The sequence below is a fragment of the Postia placenta genome (genome assembly GCF_002117355.1).
Source record: "Postia placenta MAD-698-R-SB12 unplaced genomic scaffold POSPLAscaffold_15, whole genome shotgun sequence".
Taxonomy (NCBI): domain Eukaryota; kingdom Fungi; phylum Basidiomycota; class Agaricomycetes; order Polyporales; family Adustoporiaceae; genus Rhodonia; species Rhodonia placenta.
In genome coordinates, this window is record NW_020169846.1 from 399,831 (window position 1) to 413,151 (window position 13,321).

The window sequence follows — 13,321 nt, forward strand, 5'->3', positions numbered from 1 at the left end:
GTTGGTAGGTATCAAGGCTGTATCTGTGTGCGCAGAGACAGCAACACCTCAATTGTTCAAGGTATGTTGTTAAACCAATAGTATATGGCTGACGTACCTCAACGGTGTGCCAGGATATCGAAGACGGGAAGTATCGCGCTATAGTTATCAATCCCGAATTGTTGATGAAGGAGGGCGGGGGCTTTGAACGTCTATGGAAGAACCAAGACTTTGCGTCTCGGATCATCAGTATTATCTGGGATGAAGCGCACTGTGTCAGTCTCTGGAGTGCGTTTCGTACGGAGTACAGGGATGCCTACCGCCTGCGTTATCTTTTGCCTCATGTGCGCTTTGTGTTAGCATCAGCCACGCTGCCCGAGGAGATTCAAATCGAGGTTATGCGAATCTTAATTATGTAATGTAGGTAGCATATTTCATGAAGCGCCCAGTCGCCCAATCGAGGGGACTACCCTCCGAGCGCCGCTGTTTACCAATGTTTTGTGCCAGCCGTCACAGGGAGGTGAGGGGGATTAAGATTGTGGAGTTTGAAATTTTGAATAGTGCACGTGATATATGTGATGGGATCTATGATATGATCTTCCCTAAGCTATTGGGGCTTAGCATGAATTCCGCCCTCGAATGAAGTCCCCCTCACCTCCCGAAGACGGCGGGAAGGAGCCTGGGAACATATCTGACATGTACATCATCCAGAAATAACCTATTTTCACAAGCCACCTCTGATTTCGAAACTATCATCTCTGACTCGTACTCGACCTATTATGGTTGCTATGGTTGCTGTTGAGGACTTGGATAAACATAGGTATCGCCGTTGCATGTGGTCCCGAGACTGATGAGAACGTTCTGTCAGGTACGTGTATTTACGATGTCCCCGGGCAATATGGAAGCAGCGATAATTAGGGAGTATGATCACACATCGTCCAGGCACAGCATTGACTACCGCCAGTCTCAAGTCTCATCCTGCGGCATATATAAGGCTACCACCATGACAGCGAGGGCATTGGCCTCGTTATCGACATCGCCATGCTGTTCGCTGCTCGGCTGGCGACCGCGCTGACGCTCGGCCTCTCCTTGACAGGCCTGGCCTTGTCCGAATTGTCTCCTCGGGTCGTTCACGAGTCGCGTAGCGCCGTTCCATCCGGGTGGACGCTCGTCCGCCGCGCCGAGCCTCATACCACCCTCCCACTTCGCATCGGTCTTGCACAGTCGAACCTGGAGAACCTCGAGTCCTACATCCTCGACGTGTCGCACCCCGAGTCGCCAAATTACGGCAAGCACTGGAGCCCAGCCCAAATCGCGCAGACCTTCCGTCCATCCGCCGAGTCTGTTGACACGGTTCGCACATGGCTGGTCGAGAGCGGCATCGAGGCACACCGCGTCAAGCTTAGCAAGAGTGGTGGGTGGTTACTCGCCAATGTCACAGTCTCGGAGGCCGAGTCGCTGCTCGGTGCGGAATACTATGTATATCAGCACGATGTCGAGGAACAGCCCGAGCACTTAGCGTGCGCAGGGAAGTACCACCTTCCGGAGCATGTATCGAAGCACGTCGAGCTCGTGACACCGACGCTGCATTTCGACGCAAAGCTCAGGAGGAGGAACGAACCGTCCGGAAATGCACGCACGATCGGGCAACCCGGACAAAGTACGAGCTACCCCAAAACCACTGGCACGATCTCGGTATGCTTGGCGGACCCTCAGAGCGGTTTTATTACTCACTCTATACCTGTCCTTCTTAGGAGGTTCTCACCGAGCTTGAGGACTGTGACGAGCGGATCACACCGATATGTCTGCGGGCGCTGTACGACTTTGTGTACGAGCCGCTTGTTCCTAACAAGAACACTATTGGTATCGGTAGGTCGTCGCAATTAATCTGCAGATGAGCTAGCTTATGCGTGGACGGACAGTCGAATACACGCCGCAAGCGTACGTTCCCACTGATCTCGACATATTCTTCAGTAACTTTTCGTCCGAGCAAGTGGGCGAACGACCGACTCTCGTCAGCATTGATGGAGGTGAGAATTGCCGGTGTTTATCCGCTTATGCGCATTTTGAAATCCCTCAAATCTCCCACACGGCATCGTCCGTGATTCCAAGCTATGGCATGCTGAGTGATTCGTTCACAGGGTTTATACAAAGCAACCAAACGGGATTCGATTACAATGGAGAACCCAATCTCGATCTGGAGTACGCCATGTCCCTTGTGGGTCCCAAGCAACCGGTCACGCTCTATCAGACAGGAGACGATGTAGAAGGTATACGTTTTGCACCTATACATTATGTCTGTGGGATAAATCGTCATAATCGCACTCAGGCGCCTCGTTCAACAACCTCCTCGATGCCCTGGATGCGTCTTACTGCACATATGAGGGCGGTGATGACCCGACAGAGGATGGAATCTATCCAGACCCTTACGGAGGATATGAAGGTAAGCTGGCCTGGCGACAACAAGTACGCGTTCATGAAGCATCCCTCTGTTGTTTTTCTCCTAGGCCCCGAGGCATGTGGGACGGTGACGCCTGCACACATCATTTCCACGTCCTACAGCTCCAACGAGGCCGATCTCACGCCCTTCTACATGGAACGCCAATGTTATGAATATGCAAAGGTAAGCACACGAGTCTTTTGCATTCGATATATGCTCATACATTAGACTGTCATTACGACGTTCTAGCTCGGACTAATGGGTATCACTTTCCTGTACTCCTCCGGTGACTATGGTGTCGCTGGGTATGGAAACGTCTGCCTTGAGCCTAACGGCACGCAAGCCGTCGGCGCACCGATATTCAATCCCACATTCCCTTCGACGTGCCCTTACGTGACTAGTGTGGGTGCGACGCAGGTCAACCCAGGCGCTGCGGTGCGTTGTGCGTGTCTTGAGTGGCGCATGATCCTGACACGCGCACCTCAGGTATATGAACCAGAGAGCGCGGCGGATCAAGTGATCTACTCGAGCGGCGGCTTTTCTAACGTGTTTGCGATGCCGAGCTACCAAGAGACGGCCGTCAAGAATTACCTGACGAAGTACCCACCGCCATACTCTCCGGAACTCTATAATACCTCGGGCACTTCGCGTGCATTCCCCGATCTCTCTGCTAACGGGTGTGTCCAGCATGGCTGTCAGCCCTCCTTTTCTCACTGAATCTCATTTGGTTGTCTCAGTGTAAATTATGCGATCACGGTTCAGGGCGAGTGGTACCTCGTTTACGGAACGTCCTGCTCCTCGCCCGTGATGGCGGCCATCCTCTCCGCGGTCAATGATGCGCGCTTGGCTGCTGGCAAGAGCACGATCGGTTTTATCAACCCCACCGTGAGTTATTTTTCGATGTCCATACCTACAACAGTTCTGATTATAAGGCAGATCTACACTCCTACATTCATGGCGGCGTTCAACGACATCACAACTGGTTCAAATCCCGGTTGCGGCACAGAGGGGTTCTACGCTGAACCCGGATGGGACCCTGTTACAGGGGTCGGCACCCCCAACTTCGCCAAGCTTCTCGCGCTCTGGCTTCTCTTGCCTTGACGAAGAACCGGTGTTCTGTGTAAGCGGTATGTGTAAAATACATTACGGATATCACTGGAGTCACATGCGGTATATGTGAGCTGGTGGTTATCCAGACGCACAACGTTCAATGTTCCTTCGGGCTGGGGTTATACATAGTAGACAAGATGCCAAATGTCATACATGTTATTGTGCGCAAACTCCAAAGCTAGATCATAACCAAACATAGTTGCAAAGCGAAGCAAGAAACATGCGACGGCGTTCATGAACCTTACGAAAAATTGTCGTTCCGAGTCGTAAAAATCATCATCAGGCTCAACGAATGCTCAGGATGCCGCTGCTGGTGCTGCCCGTGCCCATTCTACTCCCCTCCTTAGCGTCCTTCCCCTTCTTCGGCTTTGGCATCTCCCACACACGCCAGAACTTGAGGTTCTCGTCACCCGCCCCGGTGCAAACGAGATCCCCGCCAGGACCGAGTGCACTCCACAGTACTCGAGAGTCATGAGCATCGCGAATTTCCACGACACGCTCCATTGATGGGTATGCATGGATCATGAGTGAGTTTGTCGGATACCCGTGCGTTGTCAAAAATTCTTTCTTGTGCGGCGACCACTGGATCGACGTAACCTGCGACGGCGTCGTCAGCGAGTGCAGTCGCGCGCCTGTCGTCGTGTTCCAGATATGCACTGTTGCGTCTGACGTGCCTCCTCCTGATGCGAGCAGCGCCGGCTGCCAGGGGCACCACGCGATAGCCTGCAAACCTCTAAGTGATGTATACCACCAAAGAAAACCTAGGCACATACCTTAACTGCCGCCACATGATTACGCTTCGTCCACCGAGCAGCGGATCGCGAGCCAGGTGTAACGTCGCCCACCCGGCCGTCCCACACATTGACGACGTTATCATTACCACCACTCGCAAGCAGTTCGCCGTCGCTCCGCCACTTGAGCCCACACACTTCGCCCTGGTGCCCAACCAATTCGCCGACTTTGTGCCGTGCCACCCGCACATCGTGATGCCAGATGCTCCCATCACCGCACCCGGATGTCAGGAGATGCTGATGCCATGAAAGGCACGCCACTTGCGTGGAGTGTCCGCCCATAGTGCGCAATTTCGTCTGCGTCTCGATGTCCCACAGCTCGACGGCACCCATGCCGAGGCCAACGCCCAAGAATTGACCATCATTGGAGAAATCCACCGACGCGACATACGTGCCTTCTGGCGCTTCCCCCATTTGCGTGACTTCACCAGTGTCAGCACGCCAGAGGTAGGTGCTCTCTGCGAGCGCGACAGCAAGCGTGTTGAGCGAGCTCCATGCAACAAGGTTCAGATAATAGTCGTCCACCATGCCGGGTGCATCAAGCACGCGCTCGGGCTGTGTTGCAATCTTGCGGCCCTTGCTGGTCGTAGTCGATGTCGATGTGGCCAGCGCACCGGGACGCGCGTACAGTGGACGCACGAGCTCGCGCGCCTGCGCGAGAAGGGGATCTGAGGACGACGCTGGAGGGGGTTCATGGTAGGCGAGCACACGTCGATTGAGGGGCACGCCGGCAGCCGCGGCAAGACGGGAAGTATGCCCCGGAGATGAAGACTGTGGATTGAGTGACATCATGTCCAGCGTTGCCGTCACCTCGTCTGTCGTGTCCCGCGTCGTGATGAATCTGTCGCGGGTGTCCCTCTGCACAAAGGTTTTAGTCTCAATGGCCTTTCATGTAGCAAACACGCACAGTTGGCTGCGACTTTGATCGCTTTTTCTCCGACTTGGGAGGAGGAACATAATCGCGTGTGATCACATCCAGCCTACTCTCAACGCCACCCTTGCGAATGACCCCCAAACTTGCTTGCCTTTGGAGGCTTTCTGATACTTGAATGGCCCCACTGGTGGCACGCTTTATGGGGGACGCTGGACGACTCGTCGCGCGCCTCGTAGGAGATCCTGGCCGACTAGACAAGAATGGGTTGAACGAGGCATCAGCTCTTGGCTTACTAGGCGAGACCTGTGTAGGAATAGCCAGTGACAAGGAATTCAACCCAGCCGTGAGCGACGGTGTTAGCGGCGTTTTCGCCTCAGAGCGCGAGCGGTGTCTCGAGGGGGTCTTAGGTTTGTGGGACATGTTGGTGAGCGGGAAAGACACAGCTGGGACACAAGTCCCAGGCTCTCGAACTTGCAGTCATGTGACCGCGACGTGACGCGAGTTTATATGCGGTCATGTAAAGCCTTGGTCGATATGTTTACTCTAACAACAAGTCATAAAGAGTTTGAATACGGGGAAAACACGTTTACAAAGAGCCGATCATATAACATATTACAATGTGAGTGTATCTATGTCGCTGTAAGGCTAAACATAGAATTATAATCGTGTGTAGCATCGACATCAATATCAAGTGTCGTCCAACGGTTATGTTGCTGCGCATCTTAAGTTTCAGTTAAGTAGTAGATACGAAAACAACTTCAATGGTGCCATGTCGCATCCCACGTGCTGGGGCAACGGCGCATAGCATCTTCGGCCCATCTGGAAGCTTCTCTTCTCTGGCATGCGCAGTGCGGAGACCTCAGTTTTTCGTTCCACATAAGAACCCATGTCGGCAGCTGCGGGTGCAAATACATGTCCCCTGCCTCTAAGACAGGATCGTTGACGGAATGACTGTGAGAAATCTATCAGTCAGTGATCGCATTCAGAATGAAGCAAGCTACGCCGGATGTTGACTGTATATGCAAGTGTATCATGATGTCCGCGAAGTCGTCACAGCGGAACGGCTTTCTCTCTTTCTCGCAGTACGCACAGCACCAGCCATGCTGGTCCTCGTATCCATTCATAGATGAATGTTCAAGCTTGGCCTCGACCTCATTCGCCGTGGCCGTTTCTCCTGGGGTCGCGATACGCCACATCACCTCTTCCCTGGCTCCAACGTTTAGCGCATGGCGCCACACGTCAAAGCTCTGGATGCTCCCCACCTGTAAACATGAACTCGCTCAGCACGAAACGCGCGGGTTGATAAAGATAAATGGACCGCCATACGCCAGGTCATGATCATCGTGTATGTGCAGGGCTTCGACGGGATCGTACAGCACACTCGCATACTCATGTCGTCGAGATCCTGACGCGTGGTCGTCGAAGGATCCTTCGCGCACCCATCCAACAGGCACCACCTGAAATCAACGGCAGACAAGGCGTAGCTCGGAGTCGAGCGACCTCCCTTGAGAATGCGAGTCTAGCATAACGCGCACGTACCCATCAACACCCTCGCCGTCTACATATTCAAAGCGTACGCACTGGTGCGCTACGACTTTAGAATAATGATACAGTCGGCGGCAATTCCTGCAAATGAAAAATGCTATAGCGAGATCTGAGCAGCTCTCGTCGTTTGGCAGTTCGGCGTCCTTTGTGAGGAGCGTGATCAAAACCGTCTTCACTCTTTCAGACCTTCGCTCGACCAAAGAAGCTAGCTGCGCGGTAACCGAAACCAGATCCAGGGATGTGACTTGCACCTCGTTTGGCACGTCAAAGATTCTGCAGACCGCGGGCATGAGTGCAAGATCCGTCGCATCGGGCATCCACTCGGTACTTGCGCGCCGCCGCCCGTGCACTGCCTATAAATCGAACATGAGTCTCGAGACGTTTACGGAGGATGATGCGAACGGAGGATGATGCGAACGGAGGATGATGCGACGTGTTTCAGCAATGTGAGTATCTTTAGACTTCGCAACAAAAGCGACCATTTCGTCGCGGATCATGACCCATTCCACCGGCTCAGAGTCGGATATTACACACGCAATGCAGTACTGGGGCAGACATACCTCGGTCTGTCAGCTTTTTCGCTGACGTACGAGAGAGTGAGCGCGGAAAGAATACCGCCTCTTGAACCAATCTAAGTCGGAAGCCTAATCCAGACTACGCAAATTATTGACAATCCTACAAGCAAGGATGAGTAGATTATCTCGTACAGGCATACACACTACTCACGCAGTCCGATGTTGCTCCCTGCTCGAGTCTAGTTCATTAGCCCGCCCTAGCGCCCAATTTACGCAAAGCGCTGCATGCTGCTATGTATTTTGATAGCGGTGCTTTACTAACCGCACTAGGCGCAGGTCACCAACTAGTGCGCTCCACACTAAGAGTGGCCTCCGGACTGATTCTAAAGGAGCGACATGCATCTGTGAATGATCGAAAGTGATGTGAGAAATACGTACGCTCTTTGTAATTGAGGATGGGTCAGTATCCGCGCCTTGAATCCGACATTGTGAGGAAAGGGAAGAGGTCTAAGAGGGCCGTGATAACCAGGCTCCTTCCCGCCGCTGTGGGAGTTATAGGGGACTTCATCCGAATAGCGTACTCAATGTTTTATCTTGTGTAACCGAGAATAGAAGTCTTGCCACAGATCATGTGGCATCGATGGGTTATTCAACGAAGGGATGTTGCATGAGGCCTTCAGTCAGAAGGACGAAAATTAACCTTGGCAGGGATGCGCGCATCTGTGTCATAAGCCAGGTATAAAATTTTTATTAGAGGGGTGAAGGCCATGGTCACAAAGTTGCACCGAGGACGATGAGACTCGACACTGGGACACATAAACGCTACTGTAATACACGGGACCGTAACGATTATGTAATGATGGGCCAGTATCCTGCCTTCCTAATCTAGGTGACATGCGCCGCTCCTCCGCTGTTTGTAGATGTTTTGTGCCAGCCGCTGTAGGGAGTTATGGGGGTTTAAGGTTGGGATTCGGAGTTTCATCTTTCCTCGGATGTAGCCGGATTGTGGCGCAAGTGTGGCGGATGGGTTTGCAGGACTTAGCTTGCGTCAAATTTGTCGGATTGAGCCCCTATAATTTCCACAGCGGCGGGAAGGAGCCTGCGTGATAACCCCCTTTGGGGGTTGTACCTTGCTGGTCTCGACAAGCCTAGCTCCGTTGTAAGCAAATAAGAACAGAAGAAGAAAGGTAGATGCGTACATCAATTCTCTACAAGCGGAGAACTATCTAATTGAAAACTCCCATAAAATGCTCTTGCTGCAATGTGCAAGACAGTTCTGGAATGACTGTTCATAATTGAAACGTGAGATAATATAATACTTGACAGTGCTGGGAGAAAATCAAATTTACGTAGGCCGGCTGGTTTAATATGAAGGGGACGATAGAGCTCTTTCGATGAGCTCCCAGGCAGCTCGCCAGACAGACGCCACCTTACGGATCGTCAATAACGCACGAAGGTCTTTGCAGCTTCTGCCAGCCGTAGAAGATTGTGCGGATGGAGACATGTCGAATATTACTCTTAGTTCTCCCTTTTGACGGACACCACGCCCGTCCTTTGCAACAGTCTTCCGGGGAGATTTTGCGGTCGCAACAGATATTTCAGCGGTATGTGTGGCCGCCTTCATTGTCGCTATGTCTAGAACGCAATGGGAATATTCGTGTTATCGGTGAGAGGCGACCGCTGCGAGCGCGCGGAGTCTCAGCAGTCTCAGCGAAATTTCGAGTCCCCTCACGTGATCGTGATATCCCGACTTTGCTCGAAGCAAACAAAGCATAGGTTGTCCGAAAATTCAAAGATTTGGTACGCAAGTAGCAGGCTCTGTATATCTTTCCCCGGCCACGCTCGTTGTTCTTTCGCTTTCTCTTCTTCCCCGATGGCAAACGTCATAAAGCTACCTGTGGTACCACTACCCTTGCCTGCAGCATGGAATCCCCCCACTAGCTCGGGAAAATCGATTTCTCGTGAGTCGCAGTATGGCCTGAAGTTTGCCCTCCAGCTAACAACTAGGCAGCCCTTGTCGAGCGCAGATTACTCCCCGCAGGACCGGCGTACCTTGCGTACGTGAAGCGAACGGTGCACAACTTGACTTTCGAGGAGCACGACAAGCATACAGAAGACGAGCGAAAACGCCTGGAAGCTCTCGCCGGTGCAGGAGGGCAGGGCGAGGACGATCTTGGTGTGGGTGACGAGGAAGAGACAGAAGATCTACTGACATTGGATCCGAAGGAGTGGAAGGTACGCAGCTCAGGACGTCCGTATAGCTTACCCGCGCTCATCCGCGTTTTTGTAATTCAGAAACAAGATCATTACCAGGTTCTTGGCATTTCACATCTGCGATACAGGGCAACGGATGAGCAGATCAAGATTGCGCGTAGGTCCCCGTGTTTTCTGTTTCCTTACATCGACTCATTCGGCAACGTAGATCGAAAGAAGGTGCTGAAGCACCACCCAGACAAGAAGGCGGGCGTTGCGGGAGACTCAAACGACGACGCGTTCTTTAAGTGCATCTCAAAGGCATTCGATGTGCTCACAAACCCCGAACGCCGGCGACAGTTCGACTCCGTCGACCCGTACTATGAGCTGCTCGAGACGGACGTGCCGACGGCTTCTCAGCTGAAGAACGCAAAGGACAACGAGTTTTTCTTCGAGGCATTCACACCAGTGTTTGAGCGCGAGGCGCGCTTCAGCCGGAAGCAACCTGTGCCGATGCTGGGGTCTTACGAGGGCTCGAAGGAACAAGTCGAGGGGTTCTATGACTTTTGGTACAACTTTGACAGCTGGCGCAGCTTTGAGTATTTGGACAAGGAAGTGAACGAGGGCAGTGACAAGTGGGTTGTGTGTGCGTTGTGATGCTGCATACAGTTGACTGACCCCCTCCCAGCCGTGATGACAAGCGCTACACCGAAAAGAAGAACAAATCTGAGCGTGCACGGCGCAAGAAGGAAGACACTGCACGTCTGCGCAGCCTTGTCGATCTCGCGCTGCAATATGACCCGCGCATCAAGCGGATCAAACAGGAGGAGAAGGAGGCGCGTGAGGCTAAGAAGAAGAGCAAGGGCGGTGTCGCGAATGGCAATGCTCAGAAGCTGAAAGAAGAAGAGGAGAAGCGCAAGGCGGAAGAGGAAGCAAAGCGGAAGGAAGAGGAGGAGCAGGTTTGTATTTATGTTCCCTTATGCACTTCTCAACCACTGACGCCATCGCGCCCGCCAGGCTGCTCGCGCAGAAGCCAAAAAGGCGAAAGCCGCTGCAGCGACCGCTGCAAAAAAGGCCCGGCGCCAGCAACGTGCGACCGAGGGCGCGGCGTAGACTGCGAATACGACCAACGTTACATCCTAATGATCTTTTTCTGCTTATCCGCATATTTGCATTGTATCCTTCCCATGCTGTCACGCTTGAACCATGTCCTGCAGAATAGATGCCAGTCGACAGTGAGATGTATCTGCATTGCTTTGTGGGCGGCCATTTATTGGTTTTTATAGCATGTTGAATCCGTGTATGCTAGCGGTACAATCAGCAGTATGTCGCCGCCTCTGATTGATCTTGAGTCTAGCACTGCTTCTGATCTCAACACTACCCGTCAAGGAAGCCTTCACCAAATAAATATGAAACAGAAATAACCGCATTCTCTTTCAGTACCAACGCAAGCATCAACGTTCTGTTACAAGATCAAGCAGGACCTCTTCGACCTCAGCAGCCGCTGCGATGCTACAACAGCTGTACGGCATTATCAATTAGGATAGAAATAAACACAGCCGAGGTGCGAGTACAACCAAGAGCACGGTTTGGCCTAGGTGTACACACATACAGTAGCTATGCGGACGCGCCCAAGCCTGCTCAGGCGGAAGTACAGATTCATGTCGTGCGTGCTAGTCGTCATCAGAAAGTACGTCAATCTTCTCATCTTGCAACACGGGCGCCACCGTCTCCTCGGCCTGCTGGCACTGACGCACCGCGCGGCCTTGCATGTCCTTGTAGAACAGGATGTCGCCCGTCGACTCGATGAACTTGCATTGCGTGAACGAACGCCAGAGCGCGTAGAGCGTTGGCTGTAGGACTGCATCAGCTCGGTATCGGGCCGCCCAGAGCCGGAGGCACGCACCGTCGAGTCGTAGTAATAGTAGTCCCCGAGAACGGGTTTGATCGCCTCTGTCACCTCAGGCAGGTTGTCTGGGGGGCAGAAGGTCAGGAGCAGCACGCGTGGGATACCGGGAAGGAAGACGCACAAAAGGGGACCGTTACGAAGAAATGATGCGCAATGTGATCATGAGCAATCTGCCGCACATCAGACAAAATATGTGCATGGATGATTACACACACGCACTCCATGCCAGAAGAATCGTCCGACCCAGCCAAAGATTGGCCGGTCGACGGTGGCCAATGCGCCTCGCAGGAACGTCCACTGGCCCTACGACCGAAACAGTATCAGCATCAACATGCGGACGGCCTAGACGCGGACTGACTCGATAAATGGGCACCGTAGGATCACTGTGCTGGAGGTACGTAATCATGACAATCCTGGGGCGTAATCAGCCAGACCTTCTTCTATTCCCGCAATGTTTGACCTACCAGTTATGGGCCCACTGCACAGAACGACAAGAAGCATCAGCATCACACGAAGCCTGTCATCGGACCAACACACCAGCCACGGGACCACATAGAGTCTCCAGACGTTGTTCCAGCTCGTGCTGTGGATCCAAAAACTAAGGAGGCAGATCATGACTGCCATAGCAGCATCCGAAAGGATGATATAGGGGCCTATCCGTAATGCACATGGTGAGCTTGCATGGGGTGGGTGCAGCAGACATCTCTATGCTTACGGTCTTCTGGCCTGAACAGCAATGACGAGGGCTTGTAGTGCTGCAACAGGCGCCAAATCAAGATCTCTCCGAGCAGCACAATAGTGAAGTACTCACGCTCGTCCACGGCGGATACTTCGGGTTGCCTTTTCGGTTGTGGCTATCGTAGGGAATACATCAATCAGACATTTTAATTAAGAACACCTCGACAACGCACATCAAGTACAGTTGGAAGCCCCTATGACGCAGGATAAGGGCCCGTTCACATCGGACAACAGCCGGTAACTCACAGGAACTGTCGGATCACCATCTTCCACAGTGTGTATAGTGGCGTTTCTTCGATGAGCTCTTTGTAGTCCATTGGCGTCGCAACATGCTCAGGGGGTAGATTCAGCTCCTCGCGTGTTTGCGGATGGTATGTCTCGTCACGATCAAGGTTGTTTGTCCCTTTCTGTAAAGCAGCATCCGTCAATGGGCGTTCCTCGTGAAGCACATTGGTCCAGACTCACGTGGTGAGAGCGATGAGTTGCGCGCCACGCGTAGTATGGAGTGAGTACAAAGGTGTGCAGACCAAGGCCGAGCACAGCATTGAGAAGTGCGCTGGGGGCGAGCGCGTCATGACCGCACTGCACGAAGAAGAGTCAGATTTCCCCATTCGAGGAATTACAATAAATTCTGCGATCGTACTTCGTGTCCTGGAATGCAGAAAGGTTAATCACCGATCACGATCACCCAGATCGAGACGTACCCAGCGTCCATAGACCGGTGAATGCGACACTCTGCCAGAACCAGTACAATGCCCAGAACGCGTAGCGCAGCGCAGACACCGCTCGGCTGCCTAGGTCGTGCTGCGACGCTATGCGGAGCACCGTCGAGTCGATGCGCGTCGCACACAGGTAGAACGCGAAGGAGACGGCCACATGTCTGCCGACGTAGTAGAGGCACTTCTCCGTGCTCCTCTTGAAGAGGTGCTTCGGGACCGCAGCATGGACATCCTTGATGGTGATGGCAGGCGGCGAGAAGGGCACCTTCTTGCGGGCCTCATACTCGGGGGAGTCCTTGAAGAGCGCAGCCATGGCGTACAGGGATCTGTCGAGCACCCGGGAGAAGACGGGGTAGACGCCTACTTATGGCCGTGCATATAGGTGTTCCGGAATCCTGTGAGAAGGAGCATCTGATGCAAAAGGCGATTAGACCAAGAATGTCCACCAGTCCATCTTCGTGCTATGATCATCAGAATGGTTCGGAAGCGTCTCAACGCACACTCTGGT

The 13,321-nt window shown here is 53.1% G+C and overlaps 7 protein-coding genes across 7 annotated transcripts in view; 3 read left to right on the forward strand and 4 right to left on the reverse strand.

Annotated features, from left to right (window-relative positions):
- Positions 1 to 398, forward strand: part of POSPLADRAFT_1154583 (hypothetical protein) — a gene marked incomplete at both ends in the record, with an annotated part of 1,432 nt that extends 1,034 nt beyond the window's left edge. Inside the window, one exon of the mRNA XM_024486860.1 lies at positions 114 to 398. Within this exon, the coding sequence (XP_024334993.1) occupies positions 114 to 398 (285 nt within the window). The remainder of the gene's footprint in view (positions 1 to 113) is intronic.
- Positions 399 to 1,020: 622 nt separating this feature from the next.
- POSPLADRAFT_1185045 (hypothetical protein) lies at positions 1,021 to 3,699 on the forward strand (the record flags this gene model as incomplete). The annotated part of the gene is made up of 10 exons (XM_024489122.1): positions 1,021 to 1,674; positions 1,734 to 1,848; positions 1,902 to 2,009; positions 2,121 to 2,249; positions 2,309 to 2,422; positions 2,487 to 2,602; positions 2,669 to 2,854; positions 2,906 to 3,096; positions 3,157 to 3,304; positions 3,356 to 3,699. 10 exons carry the CDS (start codon positions 1,021 to 1,023, stop codon positions 3,518 to 3,520), a joined length of 1,926 nt encoding a protein of 641 aa, XP_024334994.1. The 3' UTR covers positions 3,521 to 3,699.
- A 10-nt stretch (positions 3,700 to 3,709) lies between these two features.
- On the reverse strand, positions 3,710 to 5,621 carry POSPLADRAFT_1173606 (hypothetical protein). Its single transcript, XM_024488241.1, has 3 exons — positions 5,228 to 5,621; positions 4,303 to 5,178; positions 3,710 to 4,252 (listed from the first exon to the last, which is right to left on the reverse strand). The coding sequence occupies exons 1-3, from the start codon at positions 5,612 to 5,614 to the stop codon at positions 3,815 to 3,817; spliced, it is 1,701 nt and encodes a 566-aa protein (XP_024334995.1). The 5' UTR covers positions 5,615 to 5,621; the 3' UTR covers positions 3,710 to 3,814.
- Positions 5,622 to 5,927: 306 nt separating this feature from the next.
- POSPLADRAFT_1049447 (hypothetical protein) lies at positions 5,928 to 7,029 on the reverse strand (the record flags this gene model as incomplete). The annotated part of the gene is made up of 4 exons (XM_024479747.1): positions 5,928 to 6,052; positions 6,285 to 6,456; positions 6,576 to 6,651; positions 6,734 to 7,029. The coding sequence occupies 4 exons, from the start codon at positions 7,027 to 7,029 to the stop codon at positions 5,928 to 5,930; spliced, it is 669 nt and encodes a 222-aa protein (XP_024334996.1).
- A 2,028-nt stretch (positions 7,030 to 9,057) lies between these two features.
- Positions 9,058 to 10,785, forward strand: POSPLADRAFT_1185052 (hypothetical protein). The gene is made up of 6 exons (XM_024489123.1): positions 9,058 to 9,215; positions 9,266 to 9,489; positions 9,550 to 9,625; positions 9,677 to 10,082; positions 10,136 to 10,406; positions 10,465 to 10,785. The coding sequence occupies exons 1-6, from the start codon at positions 9,128 to 9,130 to the stop codon at positions 10,558 to 10,560; spliced, it is 1,161 nt and encodes a 386-aa protein (XP_024334997.1). The 5' UTR covers positions 9,058 to 9,127; the 3' UTR covers positions 10,561 to 10,785.
- A 74-nt stretch (positions 10,786 to 10,859) lies between these two features.
- On the reverse strand, positions 10,860 to 11,948 carry POSPLADRAFT_1185053 (hypothetical protein). The gene is made up of 7 exons (XM_024489124.1): positions 11,894 to 11,948; positions 11,821 to 11,834; positions 11,715 to 11,769; positions 11,576 to 11,659; positions 11,478 to 11,526; positions 11,354 to 11,421; positions 10,860 to 11,300 (listed from the first exon to the last, which is right to left on the reverse strand). The coding sequence occupies exons 3-7, from the start codon at positions 11,760 to 11,762 to the stop codon at positions 11,121 to 11,123; spliced, it is 429 nt and encodes a 142-aa protein (XP_024334998.1). The 5' UTR covers positions 11,763 to 11,769; positions 11,821 to 11,834; positions 11,894 to 11,948; the 3' UTR covers positions 10,860 to 11,120.
- On the reverse strand, positions 11,817 to 13,126 carry POSPLADRAFT_1154029 (hypothetical protein; the record flags this gene model as incomplete). The annotated part of the gene is made up of 9 exons (XM_024486800.1): positions 11,817 to 11,834; positions 11,894 to 12,009; positions 12,072 to 12,111; positions 12,168 to 12,210; positions 12,268 to 12,288; positions 12,341 to 12,501; positions 12,560 to 12,676; positions 12,738 to 12,745; positions 12,799 to 13,126. 9 exons carry the CDS (start codon positions 13,124 to 13,126, stop codon positions 11,817 to 11,819), a joined length of 852 nt encoding a protein of 283 aa, XP_024334999.1.
- Positions 13,127 to 13,321: the final 195 nt, after the last annotated feature.

Coding starts and splice junctions, on each gene's coding strand:
- POSPLADRAFT_1185052 (XM_024489123.1), top strand. CDS start 9,128: ATGGCAAACGTCATAAAGCTACCTGTGGTACCACTACCCTTGCCTGCA. Junction 9,216..9,265: donor CTCGGGAAAATCGATTTCTC/GTGAGTCGCAGT, acceptor ACAACTAGGCAG/CCCTTGTCGAGCGCAGATTA. Junction 9,490..9,549: donor TGGATCCGAAGGAGTGGAAG/GTACGCAGCTCA, acceptor TTTGTAATTCAG/AAACAAGATCATTACCAGGT.
- POSPLADRAFT_1185053 (XM_024489124.1), bottom strand. CDS start 11,762: ATGATTACGTACCTCCAGCACAGTGATCCTACGGTGCCCATTTATCGA. Junction 11,660..11,714: donor CTACGGTGCCCATTTATCGA/GTCAGTCCGCGT, acceptor TTTCGGTCGTAG/GGCCAGTGGACGTTCCTGCG. Junction 11,527..11,575: donor GACGATTCTTCTGGCATGGA/GTGCGTGTGTGT, acceptor GATGTGCGGCAG/ATTGCTCATGATCACATTGC.
- POSPLADRAFT_1173606 (XM_024488241.1), bottom strand. CDS start 5,614: ATGTCCCACAAACCTAAGACCCCCTCGAGACACCGCTCGCGCTCTGAG. Junction 5,179..5,227: donor GATCAAAGTCGCAGCCAACT/GTGCGTGTTTGC, acceptor ACCTTTGTGCAG/AGGGACACCCGCGACAGATT. Junction 4,253..4,302: donor ATCATGTGGCGGCAGTTAAG/GTATGTGCCTAG, acceptor AGAGGTTTGCAG/GCTATCGCGTGGTGCCCCTG.